This window comes from Hyperoodon ampullatus (assembly GCF_949752795.1).
Source record: "Hyperoodon ampullatus genome assembly, chromosome: 18".
NCBI lineage: Eukaryota > Metazoa > Chordata > Mammalia > Artiodactyla > Ziphiidae > Hyperoodon > Hyperoodon ampullatus.
The window spans coordinates 3,642,368-3,663,430 of NC_136931.1; the positions used below are offsets into that span (position 1 = coordinate 3,642,368).

General features: G+C 48.9%; 1 protein-coding gene across 1 annotated transcript; it reads left to right on the plus strand.

Moving 5' to 3' along the window:
* Positions 1–181: 181 nt before the first annotated feature.
* EMC8 (ER membrane protein complex subunit 8) lies at positions 182–16,498 on the plus strand (the record flags this gene model as incomplete). Its single annotated transcript, XM_079724386.1, has 5 exons — positions 182–412; positions 8,675–8,751; positions 14,145–14,214; positions 14,942–15,036; positions 16,037–16,498. 5 exons carry the CDS (start codon positions 182–184, stop codon positions 16,194–16,196), a joined length of 633 nt encoding a protein of 210 aa, XP_079580512.1. The 3' UTR covers positions 16,197–16,498.
* Positions 16,499–21,063: the final 4,565 nt, after the last annotated feature.

Sequence of the window (21,063 nt, forward strand, 5' to 3'; positions counted from 1 at the left end):
AAGCCGGCGTCGAGAGGAGCCAAGCCCGAGCGGGGCCTGGTCTGTGGGGGCCTCCGCCAGCCGCGGGACCGCGCCAGGCAGCTGCCGCCTCGTCCCACTTCTCCCCTGAGGCGCCGCGCGGCCGGGCAGCGGATCCAGGCCTCGGCCGGCGCCGGGCCTCCGGGGCCCTCCCGGGCTCAGCATGCCCGGGGTGAAGCTGACCACCCAGGCCTACTGCAAGATGGTGCTGCACGGCGCCAAGTACCCGCACTGCGCCGTCAACGGACTGCTGGTGGCCGAGAAGCAGAAGCCGCGCAAGGAGCACCTTCCTCTGGGCGGCCCGGGTGCCCACCACACCCTCTTCGTGGACTGTATACCCCTCTTCCACGGCACCCTGGCCCTCGCCCCCATGCTGGAGGTGGCCCTCACCCTGGTAAGCGCGGGAAGGGTCCTGCCTCGGAATCAGCAGGGCAGGAGACCGCCTGGCGATCAGCTTCCGAGCAGTCCCAGCTGGAAGCTCACAGTGGTCCAGCCGGAGTCTAGACCCACCCCCGAGGTAGCCGTGACCACGAACGGACGACCCGCGAGGGCGCATAGGACTTTGCCTGCACTCAGCAAGGCCCCGCAGGTGGCAGCTCGTAGTGGCAGCGGCCGCAAGAGCGATCTTAACCGTCCTGGGTATTTTTAGACGCTTTAGGCGACGAATAGTACATTAATTTTCTCACACCAGTATCCTTTATAGAAACAAGCCGTCGTTAACTGAGCGATGATTTGACAGCGTTTGTATTTGGGATTTTGAGTCACGGGAAGTTTTGACACTGCGGTTTGGCCCTTGCGCACCTTCGCGGGGCCGGATCCGTGTCTGCCGTGGGTGTAAAGGCTGCGGTTCTTCCGACGTTAGTGCCCCGGACCCCGAGGGTGGAGACACGTTTAGAGGCAGGGTTGGCCTCACGGGCACTGCTGCCCGAGAATGCGCCTGAGCGCTTTGTAAGGGAAGCTTGTCTGTCCTCTTAGTGACATCTAGAATGCACACGTGGTTTTAAAAGCTAAAACCCGCAGATGGCAGGTTTGTGGAATTTAAAAGCCGGAGCAGACATGCCTTCCAGCCCGCACACTGCTGTGGGTCTGCTCACGACTGGTCTGTTGAAGTACAGTGAGAAAAGATGTGGCATAGGGATAGACTGGCTGGTCATTGAATCCTAGGCAGTGCTTGTTGAGGTATGGTGACCCATGAAGGAAAAAAGACGACCGATAAATTTGAGTTGAAACCTTAGGGAGAAATAAACTGTAGACTCAGACCTGCCTGGCTTGAGGTGCAGTTTTTCATATACATATAAACTATGATACTAAAAAAAATTAGTTGATTATGCAAAAAGTAGTTAAGTGAGAAGGTGTAGGTAGAAGTCCTTTCTCTATACCTCCCACCAAGTAAAATGAATCCATTTTGTAATTTACCTAATTTTTGACACCCATGTCAATTCTTGGTAAGCAGGAAGTATCTTGAGACAAACGGTCCTCGCCTAAGCTTACTGGGCACATCTTTGAATGCCTGTTAAACTGAGTCATTGTCTGAATTTCTTCATATCATCTTGGGGCAGGAGATAGATAAGAAGTAGATGATATTTATAAAATCAACCATTTTAGCTCCTGAAGAAATAGCTTGTCAGTACCAATACATCCCTGGGGTGTGCATGTGTCTGTTTTACTTCAAGTCTTTTCAACCACCTGTCGTGATTATTTTGTTATCAAGGGAATTGCGTGGTGATTGGATATGTGAAGTGCGTTCACTTGCAGGAACTAGATTAACCAGTAGCATTAATGCAGGATTATTCAGTTCTGTAGTGTCAGGCCTGTGCTGGGGGAGGGGTATGGCTATGGATCAAACACTGTACCTGCTTAGCAGTTGAACTTGTACCGAGCGGACAAGTACAGTAGCGAAGAATAAGTGCCATATCAGGAGTTAAGCAGAAAGTGGGGAAGGTTCAACTAACCCAGCCTTCCTTCAGGGGATGGAGGGAAACCACTCAAGGCAGAGGGAGTAGCTTGTGCGAAGACCAGGAGAAAATGGGGGGAGGGGTATTTAGGGAAGAGCTAGAGTGTAGAGTGTAAAGCGACCTGGCATGGAGAGAGGTGAGCAGTGGACAGATTTCATTGTAGAGGACCTTGCAGACCACACAGCGGAGTTTGGGCTCCATCATGAGGACAGGGAAGCCACTGGAGGAGAGTTGCATGGTCACATTTGTGTCTTGGAGTGATTGCCCCAGCCTGCAGCAAAGAGGATTTTGGAAACAGGAGTGTATATAATACTAGAGGCAGAGAGGTGGCCTGAACTAAGTGTGCCGTGGAAGCAGAGGAGACAGACCGGAGAGAGCCAGGAGGGAGAATCCACAGCATTCAGTGACTAATCGTGTGGGGACATAGGGAAAAGGAAGCAAGGGTGACACACCTCTCTTTCTGACTTAAGCATCAGAAGGACAGTGGCACCATTCGTTGAGGGAAAATGACCTAGTGTTGACAGCTGAAAAATGGGTCTGAAACTCAGAAGATGGGTGGGCTGGAGACATAGATGGGGGACCACTAGCTTCTCAATGACTTTTGAAGCCATGAGAGCAGGTCCTGTTGGCTGGGACTGTGTGTAATGAGTAGAGAGCCATGGACAGAAACCTGAGGAACTCCAGCTTCTGCGGGGTGGGTGGAAGAAGGGAAGTCGGCAGACTAACCAAGGTGGAGCCAGGGTGGGTAGGAGGGAAAGGTGTGTTGCTTTAAATCCCTAGAAAATCCTATCAGAAATAATCAGAGTACCAAAAAAAAAAAAAAAGAAAGAAAGAATCAAAGAGCATCTTAAAGGCAAACTTGAACCTCACTTGGAATTGTCAAAATAGGATGAATTCTTTTCATTCTTAAGTAAGCTCTACAGAGTTAAAGGGTTATATTCCTATTACAAGATATAAATGCAATACTTGAAGGAGTTAAATATACCAACTGTAAGCAACCGCATTGGAGTCGCCTTTACATGAATTTTCCCCAAGGATTAGGCCTGTGTCCACCATTTACCTGGGGAGGGAAGATGCCGAGAGGGGACCTTGACTCTCAAGGCAGGCCCACTGCCACAGCTTGTTAAGGGGCGCTGCTTGAGGCCTTGTTCTGACCCTGCTCACCCTGCACCACTGCACGCTGCACTCCAGACTCGCCTTCCAGCATGTCCCCAGATGTGCCCTTCAGTGTTTGGGTCTCCTCCTTGAGTCCAGCAAAATTAAGTGCAAACTAGATTCTCTGCACTTAGCTTCTTTGCAAACAGTAGAAACTAACAGCCAAAGTTTTATCCTTGCCAAGCAGTGGTGGTTTGTGCTTACTTTTCTTCTGTTGATCAAAACTTTGAATCATAGACTCAGAATTTGAAAAATACGAGAAAGATGTCAACTGAGTACAAATTAAATAACTTTCAAAATAAAGTTATAAAGGAAAATTTGCAATTTGAGTCCATCCACAAATTTTGTATTACAATTAAGATATTTAAGTTTATATCATTCAGCTTTTGACTTAGCAACTTTACAACCTGAAGGCAGTGAAAAAATCTCAGTGTATGGAGCCATGGTTTATCAGCTATAGAAGATGTAGTTTTAATAAAGCATGTAAATCCATAAAACTGTATAAACGAGGCCTAATTCTCCCAGCTTGTTTCTATTCAGGGAGTTTCGTATTGAGTTATTTTTGATAAGTGGGGAAGACTGACTTGATGTGCAGTCCATCAAAGGGCAGCATCAGATTCCTTTGCAAGGCTTTTCATTATAATTTTCCATTAAAAAAAAATCCTTGCATTTCTGGTGCTTTCTTTTTTTTTTAAGTACTTATGCCTGTTAATTTATCCTTATAACCCTTTGACGTAGGTAGTGATGGAATTATTTCTAAAAGCAAAAATCCATAAAATGTCAGTAGGGAAATTAGCATAAACCTGCTGTTTCCCTAAGCCCTCTTTGTCCTTTTCCCCTGTCGGTGGTTTCCTGGTGCTGTGGAGCTGCTTTTCATTACATTCTGCTCCAATGACTTCCTTCTTTGCCGGTTGGTCTAGTCACAGTGACCTCGGTCTAGAATTCTTTCTGCTGCCTCCATATGTGCCTTCTCTACTCATCTGCACGGGCTGCTGCCCCTGTGGCTTTTGGCTCAGCCCCCTGCTTCCTCCTGCCCCTTTTTCTCTGCAGAACATAAACGTGCTGGCCTGGGACAGGGAGCTGGCTGCTCTGGGTTCTCCTTTCACTTCTTCCCTTTGACCTTCGCCCTCTGTCCCCATGCCATTTACCTCCGGAGCTTTTCCTCCTTGGAGCCAGCTCCTTTCCTGCCAGAGAAGAATCGGCAGCCGGCTTGAGAAGGAGCTTTTCTTCTCCGTGAAGCTAACAACCCCTCTACTTTGCGAAGCCAGGGCCTGCTCATTGCTGCAGGCAGGGAGGCTGACAGACACACCCAGCTTGTAAGTGGCAAACATGGGAGCAAGGCCCTACTGGGGTGGCTCTTATCAGCTCCCTGCCTTGCCTACTTCATGGCTATTATATAGCCACATGAGGTGGCTGATGGTGCTTTGAAAATTACAAAGTGCCTCATACATGCAATTGTTAGCGAGTTTGCAAGCGAGTTTGCTGAGAGAAGCTGCTTTCTTTGTGCAGTCTAACTGGGAACGGATGAGTTGGGCCCAGGGCCTTTAGTCGTTCTCCTATGTGTCTGGAATGGAACGAGCCTGAAAGGGCATTGAACAGAGGGTGGCAGACTTATGCCAAGGTGAAAGTGTCCTTCTTTCCCTCTGAAAAGTAAAAGAAACGACATAAGTAAATGCAGGACTTGGACCCTGTATTCAGAGTCACTTGACGAGTTTCAGAGTGTTGTCCTGAGCTTTTTCATTTTGATTGTTCACGAGATGCATCACGGGAGTAGTGCATCTTAGCAGCAAGGTGAGGAAGATGGAAGCGGATTCGTTGAGAACAGGGGTCAGACAGCTTCTCAGTTCTTTTGCCTTGTCCTGCCCCACTTGGGAGGGAGCGAGTTGCCGTTTGGGCTGACTTCAGGACTCTGAGGGCCCTCGAGCTGCCTGCCCCCGACTGTCCATGCTGCTCACCTCCTCCCACACCCTCACTCTTACTGCCCGCCGGGTCACTCTCACCCATGAGGTCTGGTTCCACTGAAACTTGTTTACGCTACCTCTGTGGGCTCTGATGGCCAGTTCTCCATTCCTCAACTGGGGGCCACTTGTGTCTGAATCTGGACAGCTGTGGACAGGCTGTGCATGCCTGTCACAGGCATCCAGACTTAACTTGGTCATTCTTTTTTTGAATCATTGAAAGGTTTCTAAAGCCAAGCCAGAGCTTTTGTTCCTGGTTCACTTTTGGGACAACCTCTTCAAAGAGTTCTACTAGGGAGCTCCCTGGTGGTCTAGTGGTTAGGACTTAGCGCTTTCAATGCCGGGGTGCAGGTTCAATCCCTGGTCAGGGAACTAAGATCCCGCAAGCCATGCGGCATTGCCAAAAAAACAAAAACAAAAACAAAACAAAAGGGCTTCCCTGGTGGCACAGTGGATAAGAATCCGCCTGCTAATGCAGGAGACACGGGTTCAAGCCCTGGTCCAGAAAGATCCCACATGCCGCAGAGCAACTAAGCCTGTGCGCCACAGCTACTAAGCCTGCGCTCTAGAGCCCGTGAGCCACAACTACTGAAGCCCACATGCCTAGAGCCCGTGCTCCGCAACAACAGAAGCCACCGCAATGAGAAGCCCGCGCACCGCAACGAAGAGTAGCCTCTGCTCCCCGCAACTAGAGAAAGCCCGCACTCAGCAACAGAGAACCAATGCACCCAAAAATAAGTAAAATAAATAAATTTTTTAAAAAAAGAGTTCTAGGGCTTCCCTGGTGGTGCAGTGGATGCGAGTCCGCCTGCCGATGCAGGGGACGTGGGTTTGTGCCCCGGTCCGGGAGGACCCCGCATGCCGTGGAGCGGCTGGGCCCGTGAGCCATGGCCGCTGAGCCTGCGCGTCCGGAGCCTGTGCTCCGCAACGGGAGAGGCCACGGCAGTGAGAGGCCCGCGTACCGCCAAAAAAAAAAAAAAAAAAGAGTTCTACTAGAAGTTCAAGGTCATGACATTATTTTCCTGCTGGAATTTGGTTAGGCCCTTGGAGTTTTACGTACAGGAATTCACCCCTCGTTAGGTAAAGTGTAAGTTGAGGTGTGCATTGTGTTTGTCACAAGAATCATCCTTCATGTCAAGTGACTCCTCTGCGCTCTTGAGTACAGGTACAAGGTGACACCACGTGTTTGCTAGGGATTGAGTCCTGAACCGTTACTGAAAGGGATCTGGGAGCAGCTTACACTGCTCACTAAAGATGGCTGTGGGAGTCCCTGGTGGCATAGTGGTTAGGATTCTGGGCTTTCACCGCCATGGCGCGGGTTGATCCCTGGTCAGGGAACTGAGATCCCGCAAGCTGCACAGCATGGCCATAAAAAAGGACTACTGCTGGGGATGGTCAGGATATCAGCAGCAGAAAATAATTATCTTATATTAAACGTACCTGTGGTGGGTCAAAAAATGGACCCCCAAGATGTCCACACCTTAATCCTTGGAACCTGTGAACGTGTAACCTTACATGGTAAAAGGGACTGCAAATGAGATGAAGTTAAGGATCTTGAGATGTGGTGATTATCCTGGATTATCTGATGGACCCAGTGTAATCGCAAGGGTCCTCGTAAGAGGCAGCAGGGTAAGAGTCAGAGAAAAGAGTTGTGACAGAAGCAGAGGCCAAGGAACGTGGTGACCCCTAGGTGTCGGAAAAGGCAAGGAACGAATTCTCCCCTAGAGCCTCCAGAAGGAATCAGCCCAGCGGACCCATTTTAGACTTCTGACCTGTAAGATAAATTTGTGTTGTATTAAGCCACTAAGTTTTTGTAACTTGTTACAAGGGCATTAGGAAGCCAGGACAGTAGCAAAACTCGGGATACCATCTGTAGTTGTGACTCTGGATATAAGAACAGCCCACACCACAGGGCTCGGAGAGGGGCACCAAAGTGGGCAGGGTCACCTCAAGTGAGGACACACTCGAGACCAGTCTTTGATCAGAAACAAAGACTGAGAGGGCTACACTAAAGGATGGGCTAACTTATGGGTTTGAGTTCAGGGAATGGGGCCAAATGCCAAATTTTAGAACAGGGCTATGCCCTTTGATACCACATAGAGATACATGTAGAAAGAAATGAAAGAATTTGCTGCTGTAAGCAGCAATAGAGAGTTTCTAGAACTCATTCCTTTAAGAGGTGATAGAAACAAAATATAAGTAATTGTGGAATAATCTGCATCAAAGTTAGTGTGAAAGAGCCATTATAACTATTTTGTAGACATGGCTCTCGTCTTCTGAGTGGATGACCAAAACGTTTAATTCTTTCACTGAGCCTTGGTTTTGCCCCAGTGTAATTTGTAAGCTCTTAGGAAGCCAGAATTATTATTCTCATCTTTGTGTGAGTGAGGGAACCTTGGTCTGTAACCATTCTGTAATGTCAGCTTTTAGTCATAAAGGAGACGGCTGGAGACCCAAACCAGAATTTGAGAAAATGAGCAGTAGAGCTATGTTTAAAAAAGGAAAAAAATAAGGAAGAAAAGAAAAACATTTTTAACCAGTTACTTTGAAAAACTCGAGGATCAATTTTATTTCTTCCTTTGCAGACCGAGGATAGAATTTACTGCAGTGTATTATTAAAATTCCATTATGGCAAAACAGGATGACCTTTTGTTGCTTTTAATAATAGCATTAGCCCTGCAGGATGCTCCATCTGATGAGAGAAGAGCGGCATTATAAAACAAAAAACTTAAAAAATGCGCTGCCATGCTCCCATTTGAAAACATGCCACAGAGAAGGGTGTGCGCGCGCATGCACGTGCCTGTTTACCCCACATCCCGGCATGATGGATTTTTCATGGTGTGTTGCTAGGAATACTGAGATACGGTATTAAAGCAGTTGGCTTTGAAACAGACTTATATTCCCAGGTTGGCTGTGCTACCTGGCTATGCAGACTTAGACCCTCTCCGAGCTTTTTAGTTTGCTTATCTGTGAAGGATTGATTTAAATGATCTTAAGGCTTATTCAAGCCCCAGAATGCCTCAGTGCTTCGTATTGTCAGAGAAGGTGGGTAACTCTGGTCTCACCTCACCCACGGCACTGCACCCGTTTAATATATGTCTACACTGGGGCCTTCTGCTGGGACTGGGGGAGGAGGTCATTCCTTGTGTCCAGCCCCACCCTTCCCAGTCATTACAGGGTCCTCCTCTGTGGGAAGACACCCCACCTCAGTGAGAGTGGGAGCCCAGGCTCTTCTTTGCTTTCTCTGGCCTCACGTGGACTGTGGAAAGCAAATTGGGGTGACCTTCTTTCCCCTGAACACCCATTTCATTCTTGTTTGGGTTTTTTTTGGCGGTGCTGCTCGGCTTGCAGGATCTCAGTTCCCCAGTCAGGGATTGAACCCGGGCCACAGCAGTGACAGCCTCGAATCCTCACCACTAGGCCACCAGGGAACTCTCCCATTTCATTCTTGTAGGGAGGAGGATACAGGGCTTATATCTGACTTGTCCCAGCATCCAGGGGTTGGGGGGGGTTCCCTCTGTTTATTGAGACTTGATATTTAAGAGGAAATCATTCACCTTTTCTTCCCAAATTTTGTTCTTCTTTCAGATTGATTCATGGTGCAAAGATAATAGCTATGTGATTGCTGGTTATTATCAAGCTAATGAACGAGTAAAGGATGCCAGGTATGTCCATGCAAAACCCCTCTGTGGTCTGAAAGAATGATAGTGTGAGGGAGATGATCTCTGATGCACGTTTTGACCTCTGTGGTCTCAGGATGCAAAATCTGTTAGAACAGAACCCCTCTGGGCCCTCTGTGCTTGTTTATAGTATTCTAGGGGGACTGCGGTATGGGTAATTCCAAACAACAGTAATTCTAAACGTTTATATTAACGTTGGGATTCTGTTCTGTATCTTCTTTATTTTGCTTGAAGGGAATTCATAAAATGAAAGCAACAGTCCAGGGCCTCCTGTTTCTGTCCCCACTCAGCTGGGTCTTGCTTCCCGTTCCCAAGGTGGGAATGATATAGGGCACAGCATTAGGAAAGAACTCCACTCTTGGGGGGTTAAAAAAAGAGTAACGTTTAGTTTTGGTGCCCGTAAGGTCTGATACTTTGACGAAAATGTGGTGTTTGCTGCTTCTTTCACATTAGGTTCCGGTTTCTTTTATCCGGCTATTTGCACCCACTGTGATTCTCACTAATGAGCAAAGCTGAGGTCTTTGCTTTACTTCTGCGTCAAAGTCCCAGCAGAAAAACACTTGACACCCTGTAGTTAGGATAATTGGTGGAGGACTTAATAAGGCGGTTGTTTCCAGAGGTGTGAACTGTATGTAAGAGAACTCATGAGAGGGTGGGGCAGTCACCTGGAGCTGGTGACAAAAGCTGGTACCTGCGCTGCCAGAAGGGGTGAGGAGGGTTTGGGTCAAGAAGCCCGGCCCAAGGAGAAGCGTGCCCTCTGGTCGAGGGGTACGACCAGCAGCCAGCCTGATGGGACCTCGCAGGCCAAGTCCCAGAGGAATCAGCACCCTGACCAGCCGAAAGCCAGAGGCAGAAGCCGGGGTGCCCTCGCACGCTTCCCTCACGTGGCCAGGCGGCCTGGGACGCGGTGAAGGACCCCAGACCGAAGTGTCTCCTGGAGTCACATCCGCTTGCCCAGCAAAGGCAAGAGGCTGGACTCACAGCGTTCGGGCCATAATACAATAAGCTGATGAAACACTTCAGGGATGGAAGCCGTTTTGCTGCAGAGGACTGGGCCCAGTCGGGACTCAGAGGGAGACAGGGTCACCGGCGCAGACTCCTGTGAAAGCCTCTGCGTGGGCCGCGGCGCAGGGGCGCCCTCTGAAGCCTGGCTCTCGCGCCCTTCCCGCCCGCTGCCCGTTCGGGCTCTCTCTCCGGTGCATCTCTTGTTGACCACGCCTTACTTTTGAGCCCACCTGCCTCCGGGGTGCTGATGAGCTGGGGCCTATTCATGGCCTATTCATGGCCGGTGTCAGCCTTGGTCCTTGTTACACGAAAGAGGCTGCAGGGCACAAAGCGCCTGCCCCGGGCCAGGCTCTGTGCTGAGCCACGCTGCACTCTTAGCCCTTGCCCTCGAGTTGCTGGACTGAACACAAGAGACACCGAAACCGAGGCCTGTGGTGCAGGCCCCCAGGCCCCATGCCCGGAGGGTGGTACGGAGGGCTGTCCAGCAGTAGCAGGCAGGCGTTGAGTCCACTGCTGTGACCAGAGGGGCCCTCGGGGAGGGGTGTCGTTTGAACCGGATGCTTGCGCGTGGCAGGGTCCTGTCACGTACAGACATGGAGAGCAGAGGGAAGAGTGCGGAGGGGGGACAGCGTGATGCAGACACCGGGTGGAAACCGGCAGGAGTGTGGGGCGCACGCACAGAGGGGGCGCCAGCAGGTGAGGCCACCCTGACGGCTGTGAGGCATTTCACTGTTCTGTAAGCAGCGGGGAGCCGTCCTTGGAAGGTTTCCCGGAAGCAGACAGTACTGTCCCACAGCTGTTCTCGCAGGAAGGAGAGGACACCGGGCCAGAGGTGATGGCGCTCGCTGGCTTCCTTCCTTCCCGGCCCCCAGACGCGCCCGCACAGACTCTCCCCTCCGCTGCCTCACTTGGCTCACGGCCTCTTCATCCTCCTGCCTCTGTTCGGACCTCATTGCAGCCCAACCTAGAATTATCTTGCTCAGACACCACTTTCATGCTCTTCACACCTTCTAGAATTTCCCAGGTCCTTCACCTGCTCTGCTCAGGAGGTCTTCATTCTCCCACTGAAGTCAGTGTCTAAGTGCCTGCCAGCCGTTGGTGAGATCTGTAGAGAGCGTGGTGGGCGGTGAGACAAGTGGGTCCAGTAACCCCCTGGATCCCTTCTGACCCCGTGAGCCTCAGCCGTACTCCGGGATCTAATCCACCCCTCCAGCGTGTTTGGAGTAAACCTCCAGTCACTACCACTGTGCCTGGCCTGGGGCTTTCTTGGTGTCATCCTTTCGAATCCTCACAAGGACACTCAGCTGAAGAAACTCCAGCCAGAGACGCTCGCTGCACCAAAGCCACACAGCCAGGAAGCTCAGAAGCTGGGATCACGCTGACTTCCTTCTTTAGTACCATTTGCTTCTACCTAGAAAACCTTCCCTTCTCTCTTCAGCTTCGCCTAGCGAAAATTTTGCTCTTCTGTTAGAAACATCGGCTGATTCACATCGTCTCACAGCATAAGCTTTGGAGCCAGGTTAGACTTGGATTCAAGTCCTCAGTGACTTACTGATTCACCACTTTGGCCTCAGTGGTCCTGTCTGTAAAATGGAGCTAAAGAGTTCATCCCTCGGAGAGTGGGAGTGAGGAGGGCAGAGCGAAGCCACATGCAGCGTGCTTAACTCTGTGTTTGATTCTAAGTAGAGGCCGGTCCTGTTACTCGTCCTGTGATTACCTTTTTTAAAAAAGGATCATTCGGTCACTGTTTTAATCGGAGAAAAAGAACTATAAGGTGTTTGTAACTGTTTTACTCATTTCCTAAACTTCAGGTTATCCCATCAAGTCTTATTTGATCGTTTCATAATTGCTGGAGCTTCGCTTCATGATAAACATTTCAAGAGGGGTAGATTTCAGTACCAGGTCCAGTGCCTTGGCCTGAGGTAGATGCTCAGTAAAGAGCTTTTAGGTGTAAATGTAAGATCTCAATCACAGGTTCGTGCCTAGTTTTGTGTGGGTTGGGAAGGGGGATTGGCAAGCGGCTTCCGTCTCCAGGGCCCCCACCGTTGTATTTGGCAGCTGACTGTTCACAGGAACAAGGACTTGTACAGCCTAGTTGGAAACAAAGTACTGACGTGAGTGTCACAATGTGACGATCTGACATTAGGAGTGGAGCAGGTTGGTGTTAGGGACTAAGTGTGAAATACAAATAAGAGGTAAACAAAATTGGTAGTTCTTTGAAATACTTTGGCAATTCATTAACTATTGTAAGTTTTAAGTTCTTTCAAAAGAAAACGGTAAGTGTGAGCTTGGGGGCATCTGAAATGAAACATAATAAATGTTTCTCATCCCCTTCCCAATAAAAGTCACCAAGTACTATGATAATCATAAACGTTAGGATAATAGCATTTTGCCAGTTTCTTTGTGGCAAATGCTCCTAGGGAGAAGATCATGCTCTTAGCAAATGCTGACTTCGTTTCCCTTTGCACCTAAGGTGTGAGTGAGTGAGGACCCGCAAAGACTCGGAGCAGGGTGCGCCTTCTCCACAGTGGGCGGGTGAATCAGCAGGTCCCGCTACGGGGAACTCGGCACTTGCTGACTCCTGTGAAGTGCTGCCTTCACTTTGAGGGCTTTCCGGGGTGACCTGAGGGACAAGAATCCTGGGGGCCCTTTCTCTATTAAACTGTTTTTTTGTTTCATTTTTCTTAACACGATACTGCAGATAAATAATCACACATCTTTATAAATTCTCAATTTTAAAAGTGAAAATAGAATAATTAGATAAAAGTTATTTTTCTAAAGCATTGAACCTGCTTTTTTCACCTCAATCACAAAGAAACGATCGTAATTGTTTAGTGTGTTTCTTTATGGCTCTGTCCCTGCTTCAAAAAGCTGAGACTCTGTGCAGGGGAAAGAGATGCACAAAAAGACAACTGCATACCAGGGCTTAAGTGTTTAGAGAGGGGACACATGGACCTCATCTGGGGCAGCTTGGCAAGACGTCCCAGAGAGGATGGTGTTTTCTGGGCATTAAAGATGGAAGGAATTGAGTACGCAGAGGTGGGCGCCGAAGGGCATTCCAGACAGGGAAGGGTATGAGTGGGGGGCGGGGTGTGTGAGGAGGACAACGGGCAGACAGTCCCCTGGGAGGGAAGGCACACAGAGCGTTGCTCCGGGGGTGGGAGCGGTAGCTGGTCCCATGGTGAGAGAGGCTGGGTCTGCCAGCCTGAGCACGGGGGGCTTTTATCTTCCAAGAAGAGCCTGGAAATTGAGACCGGTGAGGAGGCAGTTTTAGAAACGCATGCGTCTGGTGACAGGCTGAAGGGGGCAGGTGGCAGGGAGAATGAAGGGGGCAAAGGGAGGCGCCTGGTGCGGGGTTGGAAGCAAGTGGGAAAGGTCACCTCAGCCAGAGAAACCGCGAACAAGCCGGCCTGCCTGCCTCGGATTCCAGCCGCCCCGGATTCCAGCCCGGGGGGCCTTGGGAGCCTAGCAGGCCGTCGGGAGGCTTCGGGGGTGCTGCCCTCCGGGGTGAGGGGGCAGATGGCAGACTGCACGGCATAGTGAGGAAATGGAGCCAGAGGGACAGGATCGTCAGCTTCACTAAAGAAGTTGAAGAAATACGGTTGAAAGCGAGAAGAGAAGTTGGACCAAGACTGGACAGAACTGGTTAATTTTCTTGTCCTAAAAAGGAAAAGACTCAGATTTGACCTCAGAGCTGGGCCCGTTGTCGGGGAAGGGAGCTAAGTAAGGCCCCAAGGAGGAGGTCGGAGTGGATGGGCCTGCGGGCGGGAGGAGGGGGGCGCAGGGACACGTGTGACCCACTCTCCAAGTCACCCTATTGACGTAAGGTGGAAAGTTGCCATTTATCAAGGTTGCGGTGGGCACAGAGCCAGAGCCAGCCAGGGAAGGCTCCTGAGCCCTGAGAAGATCTGGAATGGCTTAGGAATTTTTAAAACTAAAAAAAAAGGAAAAACAACTGACTCGATTCCAGCAGCTGAGGGCGCAGACGGAGAAGGTGGGCCCTGGGGGCTGCTGGCCTGGGGCGGCTCTCAGCGGCACAGTTGTCTGCAGGCCCTGGGTGGCACTCTCCCCCAGGGTCCAGGGAGCCTTTCTGTTTAGAAAACACCCTCTCAAGATCCCCTCCCAGGGCTTCCTGGTGGGGGAAGGGCCCTGCTCTCCCCTGTGCTCCACGTGGCCCACGCAGCGTTCCCCATCCTCACCAGTCACTGCAGCGGGACCGCAGTCACCAGAAGCTACTTAAACGGGCGTAACAAGCTCGGGCAGCTTACTGGTGCCCTTGGTCTTTGTATCATTGCTGTTCACTCTGCCTTAGGCAGACAGCGTTGAACGGCGATAACTAAAATGCGGTAACCTCGCTGGTTCTTCTCCCACAGTCCAAACCAGGTTGCAGAAAAGGTGGCCTCCAGAATTGCCGAGGGCTTCAGCGACACGGCTCTCATCATGGTAAGCCACTCTCGCTCGCTCCTGAGCCTTCTGTGTGCGGGATGGCTGCTGAGCATCCTCTTGCTGACGTGGGGCTTTAACTATTGCTATAAACGGTTTTCCTTTCTGCGGGTACTTCATCGGACCGTGACCCGCTTTTGCAGTCTGCTCCCAACTGCAGGCTTACAGCTGCTGAGTCACAGGCCGCTGCTGTCCCAGCGCACGGATTTCTAGGGGTGGGGGTCATTCCACTTCAGCAGGTCTCACAGTGGGGTCCCCATGCCAGCAGCAGCAGCACCACCTGGGAATTTGTTAGAAATGCAGAGTCTAGGGGCCTAGCAGTCTGTGTTTCAGTAAGCTCCCAGATGATTCTCACGCACGCTCAAGTGTGAGAGCCATTGGATTAAGTTAGCTGGCACGCTGAGGGCCTGAGCCGGGGAGGGAGCCAGGAGGGGAGTGGCTCTCACCAAGAGCCCTGTTAAGCTCAGTTCAGATGGGATTCTAACAGAGAAGGCGGAAGTAAAGTTTGGAAGCTTCACGTTTGTGAAAAAGCAGTAAAGTACTTAGTATTTCTCCTGTATGGCACAGTACACCTGGGCTGTACTCTCGTGGTGTCCTGCGCCGTGAGGTGGGGTTTCTGCCCCGGGGAATGTTGACGCTGGTCCTGGGAGAGCCTCAAGGAAGGGCCTGCGGACTCACAGCAGAAGCACCGGCTCTGTTCACAGGCGCGTGCTTTGTCTCGTTGCAGGTAGACAACACCAAGTTCACGATGGACTGTGTGGTGCCCACAATCCATGTGTACGAACACCACGAAAACAAATGGCGCTGCAGAGACCCTCACTAGTGAGTGCCCTGTTCCCAGGGTGGCCCACGTGCCACGTGTGCTGGTGCCACTCCGGGCACCCAGCTCCCACAGGAAAGCTGATCCCAGCCTTCTGGGTTTTTAAGTTAGTGTCTTCCCCAGAGGAGTGTGCAAACCTCATACAGAAGTCATGCATGGGGCTTCCCTGGTGGCGCAGTGGTTGAGAGTCCGCCTGCCGATGCAGGGGACACGGGTTCGTGCCCCGGTCCGGGAGGATCCCACATGCCGCGGAGTGGCTGGTCCCGTGAGCCATGGCCGCTGAGCCTGCGCACCCGGAGCCTGTGCTCCACAACGGGAGAGGCCACAACAGTGAGAGGCCCGCGTACCGAAAAAAAAAAAAAAAAAAAAAAGAAGTCATGCATGTTCCTCGACCCCTGGAGGACTGAGGCCTACAGGATTTCCAAGCAGTCCAGACAACCTGAGTGTCACTCGAGGGTCTTCCCACCTCAACCTCAGGGCACCCCTCCCCAAGCCAAACCCTCTTCCCAGGCATTTCATTTGGTTTCTTTGTAATCAGTCATCTACTTCCAGCTTTTTCAGAATTTCATTTGGAGGGTGACTCTTTTTTTTTTTTTTTTTTGCTTTATAACATTTAATCAGTTATACACATACATATGTTCCCATATCCCCTCCCTTTTGCGTCTCCCTCCCACCCTCCCTATCCCACCCCTCCAGGCGGTCACAAAGCACCGAGCTTATCTCCCTGTGCTATGCGGCTGCTTCCCACAAGCTATCTACCTTACATTTGGTAGTGTATATATGTCCATGCCGCTCTTTCACTTTGTCACAGCTTACTGGAGGGTGACTCTTTCACGTTTCAGATTCTTTACGTGCATCTTCACGTGTTTAAACGTACGTGTTTGCTAGTGTTCAGTACTGTCTTCCTTTATACCACTCTGCACGTGGCTGGTTTCCTGTTTACTCTATTGAAAAGCCACCTGTTTTCATTAAGAGGCTGATTTCTCCCGTTTCACCTCGTAGTGATTACTGTGAAGACTGGCCGGAGGCCCAGAGGATCTCGGCGTCACTCCTGGACGGCCGGTCCTATGAGACGCTCGTGGATTTCGATAACCACCTGGATGACATTCGCAATGACTGGACAAACCCAGAGATCAATAAAGCTGTCCTGCACCTGTGTTAGGGAGGGATCTCAGTGACTGGTCTCTGGGCGTTTCCACTGCACTGGAGAAGAAAAGCTATTTTTAAATGTAAATAAGATATCTCTAGCCTGTGTGGAAAGCTGGCAGTTTTCAGAAGTGGCATGTGCCTTGATAGAGGGCAGAATGTCCCATCAGTCATCTTTCTAATGCAGAGCCTCGAGAACAGGCATAGACTGTCCCATCTGACCATCCCTGTGGAGTCCTTCCCAGTTGTACGTTGCTATAATTCTTCAAATCAAAGCTATTTCTGCTTGTCCAAGATTGTTCCTATTAAACGATTTTAACCTTTTATAATCTGGAGAGAATACTTTTTAAGGCTTATGAACTATCTTTAAAAAAAAAAAAAAAAAGGCCCAGATCTTATACCCGAATGAGAGTGTTTGTGAGTTTTCATCCTGTTTGAGTTAATATCGTCCAGACCTGGGATTGGGCAGGCACGTGGCGTGCGGGTGCCGTGCAGTTTCTGAGAGCCCTGTGCTGGTGTCAGCGGTCTGGAGGCTGCAGCTACGAACAGCACGCCCCTGCCACCCCGCTGTCAGGCTTCCGTAGCTGCCACGACTCTACACGTGGAAATAATGCCACAGTTGCCTGAGAAACCTTCATCATTAAGGGTAAAAACAAACATCGTTGGGAAGGCAGCTTGGATGGGAGCACAGTGTAATAATCCTCAACCAGAAAGCTTGTAAACCTGTGGAACCAAAAGAAAAGCGGAACCATGCTAAGATTATCTTAAAAAGGCAAGAATCGGTCCTAACTCCTGACTGACATGCATGATTATCCAAATGGTTCTAATTTATGTCTTCAAAACAATTATTTTTTTTGTATTTGAAGCAACAAAAGCAGAACAAAACTTAGGGTCCCGGAGTTTTATAGTGCACTGTCTGTAATCATTATACTTGAAACAGTCAAGCTTTTTAACCCAGTCGTAGGAAACTGATGGGGAAACTTTATGGTTCCATTACATCTTTTTCTTTTTTACATGAATTGTTTCATGCAGAGTTCAGAGAACTGTACCTTTGCTACTGTCTTTTTTTGGACTACATGAAGGAAATTTGTAACAATCGGATAATCTATTGAAAAGGTTTATGACACAGCATTCACTATTTTCTCTTAATAAGTAGGAAACATTTCAGCATTGCTTACAATAGATGTGCTTTATTTGGTCCACCGGATTCTCTCTTCTTTCTTCAAATCCCGCTCGCCCTTGGCTTTTTAAGCTGACTTTAAGTCACGTGGGGAAGACAAATGAAGGGGTGATGGATGCATCGGTACACTTTATCTTTTCACTCTCCTCGACTTAGACGCCAGGGCCAGCACAAGTGGAATGCAGTGGACAGTCTCGTCCCAGATGACTGTATTTGTTTCGAAAAAGAGTTATCTCCAGCATTTACCACAGAAAAGGCTGTCTTGGGACTTCCCTGGTGGCGCAATGGTTAAGAATCTGCCTGCCAATTCAGGGGACACGGGTTCGATCCCTGGTCTGGGAGGATACCACATGCCAGGGAGCAACTGAGCCCGTGCGCCACAACTACTGAGCCTGTGCTCTAGAGCCCATGAGCCACAGCTACCAAAGCCCGCGCACCTAGAGCCCGTGCTCCACAACAAGAGAAGCCACCACAATGAGAAGCCCATGCACCGCAACGAGGAGTAGCGCCCGCTCGCTGCAACTAGAGAAAGCCCGCGTGCAGCAACGAAGACCCAACGCAGCCAAAAATAAATAAATAAATAAAAATAAAATAAAGTAAAAATTAAAAAGAAAAAGAAAGGCTCTCTTTTCCTGGGATTAAAATGAACATGTGCTACCTCCAGGTCAAGGTCAAGGGGAACTGGCAGAGCTGTTTGGAACAAAAGGTGTGGCCAAGGCTAGTTTTGGAGGCATTGCAAGGATAGTCTTATTTTCCGTCATTTTCACCTCTGTGGAATTCTTGTTCTTGATTCCACCACCTTCCCAGGAACATGTGCCATTCTCCAGTTTGGATTTCAGCCTGGAACCAGGCGCCCTGTCTATGGCTGAGTCAGGCTTATGTTTTCAGAAGAAAGCATATTAAATACTCTAAAGGGAGGAATGTATCTGTGAAAAAAACAAAAACAGATTTCCAAAGTGCACATAACTGGTCCTGGATGCTGTAAAGACAGCAGAAGCCTCTGAGGGGAGCCCCAGGCCCTGTGCTGGGCTCCCCTCCCTCTTACCTCTCCAAGCCTTGCTGTGTGGCCTCTGAGCCTCCAGTCTCCTGGCCCTAACAACAGTCTTCATTTTTCCCCACGCAGCATAAAAGTGAGAGCCTGTCAGTTAGCCACTGAAATGAACTCATACTCTGCCTTTTCCTAGGAAAGACTTAAAGGAGCCACACAAGGTATATTTGTACATTGAAGAGATCTTCGTCCGTCAAAATGCTCCTGAGTAACTCTTTCCTACTTAAATCTGAAGGGGTTGGAGGGGGAGCGGGAGGGTGGGGGTGTGTGTAGCGATATCCCCTTAGAACCAGCCATATGCTTAAAATTCTGGTGGACATTTTTCTGTCTTCCATAGCATCTATCCATCATGAAGTGAATGGGACAGATGAATTACTGGCTTATGTAAAAATGCCATTTTCCATGTCTAATGGTTGCCTTTAAGAATTGAGGATACTAAACGTGAAAAGGTAGGCATAAATGACAAAAAGCGATGCGTATACTAAGGAAAAATTGACTTTGCTAATTCTAATGAAATTAGATTGACCTAGAATAAAAAACAAGATAGAAATCTTGAGTAATTGAAGTTTTCCAGGGATCTGGTATTTTTAAGCCTCCTCAGTGTAAAAAGTTCTGTATAAGTCGCTTTGATTTAATAGCTCATTTTTCTGATTGATGTGTTTGGAAAACTCTTGTTCCTGTGTGTAGTCATTTTCAGCTTTTCTGACCTACCTTTTTTGTTTTGCCTTCAAAAGAAAAATATTTGCTTCCAAAACTGCCCCGTTTTAGTATTATAACTGTCTTAACACGGTAGCTGCTTTGTGACATCCTGTTAAGTAGAAGCAAGAAAAATAGCCATGAGCATTAATCTCCATACCCTGCGGAGATTTTTAGCAATTTTAATGAAGAGAGCTGAATTTTAAAATAGACTTTTCGTTTTACTAATTGACATTTCTTTAGCCTTTCCATCAACTTAGTGCCTCTTAAGCATTAGAGTTTTTTCTTCGGTTCAGTAGAAAGCCTGGCAGCAAATGTTGGTTTGTGTTCCTCCTGCCACCTCTCAGATAGGTGGTGTGTTAATCTGACTTCGTTCACACTTCAGAATCCAGGGGATAACTTTGATATTTGTATCCTCATAATGTTGACTTATTACTCCTTAAAATGCTTAAGGGCTTCCCTGGTGGCGCAGTGGTTGGGAGTCCACCTGCCGATGCAGGGGACGCGGGTTCGTGCCCCGGTCCGGGAAGGTCCCACGTGCCGTGAAGCAGCTGGGCCCATGAGCCATGGCCGCTGAGCCTGCGCGTCCGGAGCCTGTGCTCCGCAATGGGAGAGGCCACAACAGTGAGAGGCCCGCATACCACACACACACAAAAAAGAAAATGCTTAAGATCTCCTTGAATGGGATGCAAAATCTGATCAAGTTTTGCATTTCTCCAAAATGAATCCCCATTCTTCTAAGGAGCTTTTTTTCCCTTAAAGATTAACTTCTTGGGATCTAGTCCAGCTTTAGAACTGCCAAAAATTGTGTTTTCCTTGGTCTTTTGCTTTCAAAGTAGTGTGACAAGTGCCAGCAGACCATCCACTTCGATTTGAGTGGAGGAAACCTTTGGCTTGAACTTGTGTTGCCATATAAAGCAGAATAGCATCCTGTACTTAGTGCTGTCTGAGAAAAGTTCCAGATACAATCAGTAAGGCTGTAGTAAATAATTGCTTTTCAGAAAACAGGCACACCTCGGAGATATTATGGGTTCAGATCCAGATCACCGAAATAAAGCAATAGAGTCACATGAATTTTTTGGTTTCCCAGTGCATATGAAAGTTACGTTTACATTATACTGTAGTCTGTTAAGTGTACAATAGCATTATGTCTGAGAAAACAATGTACATACCTTAATTTTAAAATACTTCATTGCTAAAACATACTACCCATCGTCTGAGCCTTCAGCAAGTCAAGATCTTTTTGCTGGTGGAGGGTCTTGCCTCAGTGTTATGGCTGCTGACTGATCAGGGCGGTGGTTGCTGAAGGCTGGGGTGCTGGTGGCAATTACTTAAGATGAGACAACAGTGAAGTTTGCTGCATGGATTGACTTCTGTGAACAATTTCTCTGTAGCATGTAATGCTATCTGATAGCGTTTGACCCACAGTAGAACTTCTTTCAAAATAGGAGTCAGTCCTCTCAAACCCTGCCTTATCAACTAAATTGATGCCATAGTCTAAACCCTTTGTTGTCATTTCAGCAGTCTTAACATCTTCACAGGGAGTAGATGCCATCTCAAGAAACCACTTTCTATGTTCGTACATAAGAAACACCTCCTTACCCATGAAAGTTTTATCATGAGATTGCCTCAATTCAGCCACATCTTCAGGCTCCACTCCTAATTCTAGTTCTCTTGCTGTTTCCAGCACATCTGCAGTTCCTTCCTCCTCTGAATCTTGAACCCCTGAAAGACGTCCATGAGGGCTGGAATCGACTTCTTCCAAACTCCTGTCAATGTTGGTATTTTGACCTCTTCCCAAGAATCACGAATGTTCTTAATGGCATCTAGAATGGTGAATCCTTTCCACAAGGTTTTCTATTTACTTTGCCCAGATCCATCAGAGGAATCACTATGGCAGTTAGAGCCTTAAGAAATGTGTTTCTTAAATAATAAGACTTAAAGGTCAAAATGACTTCT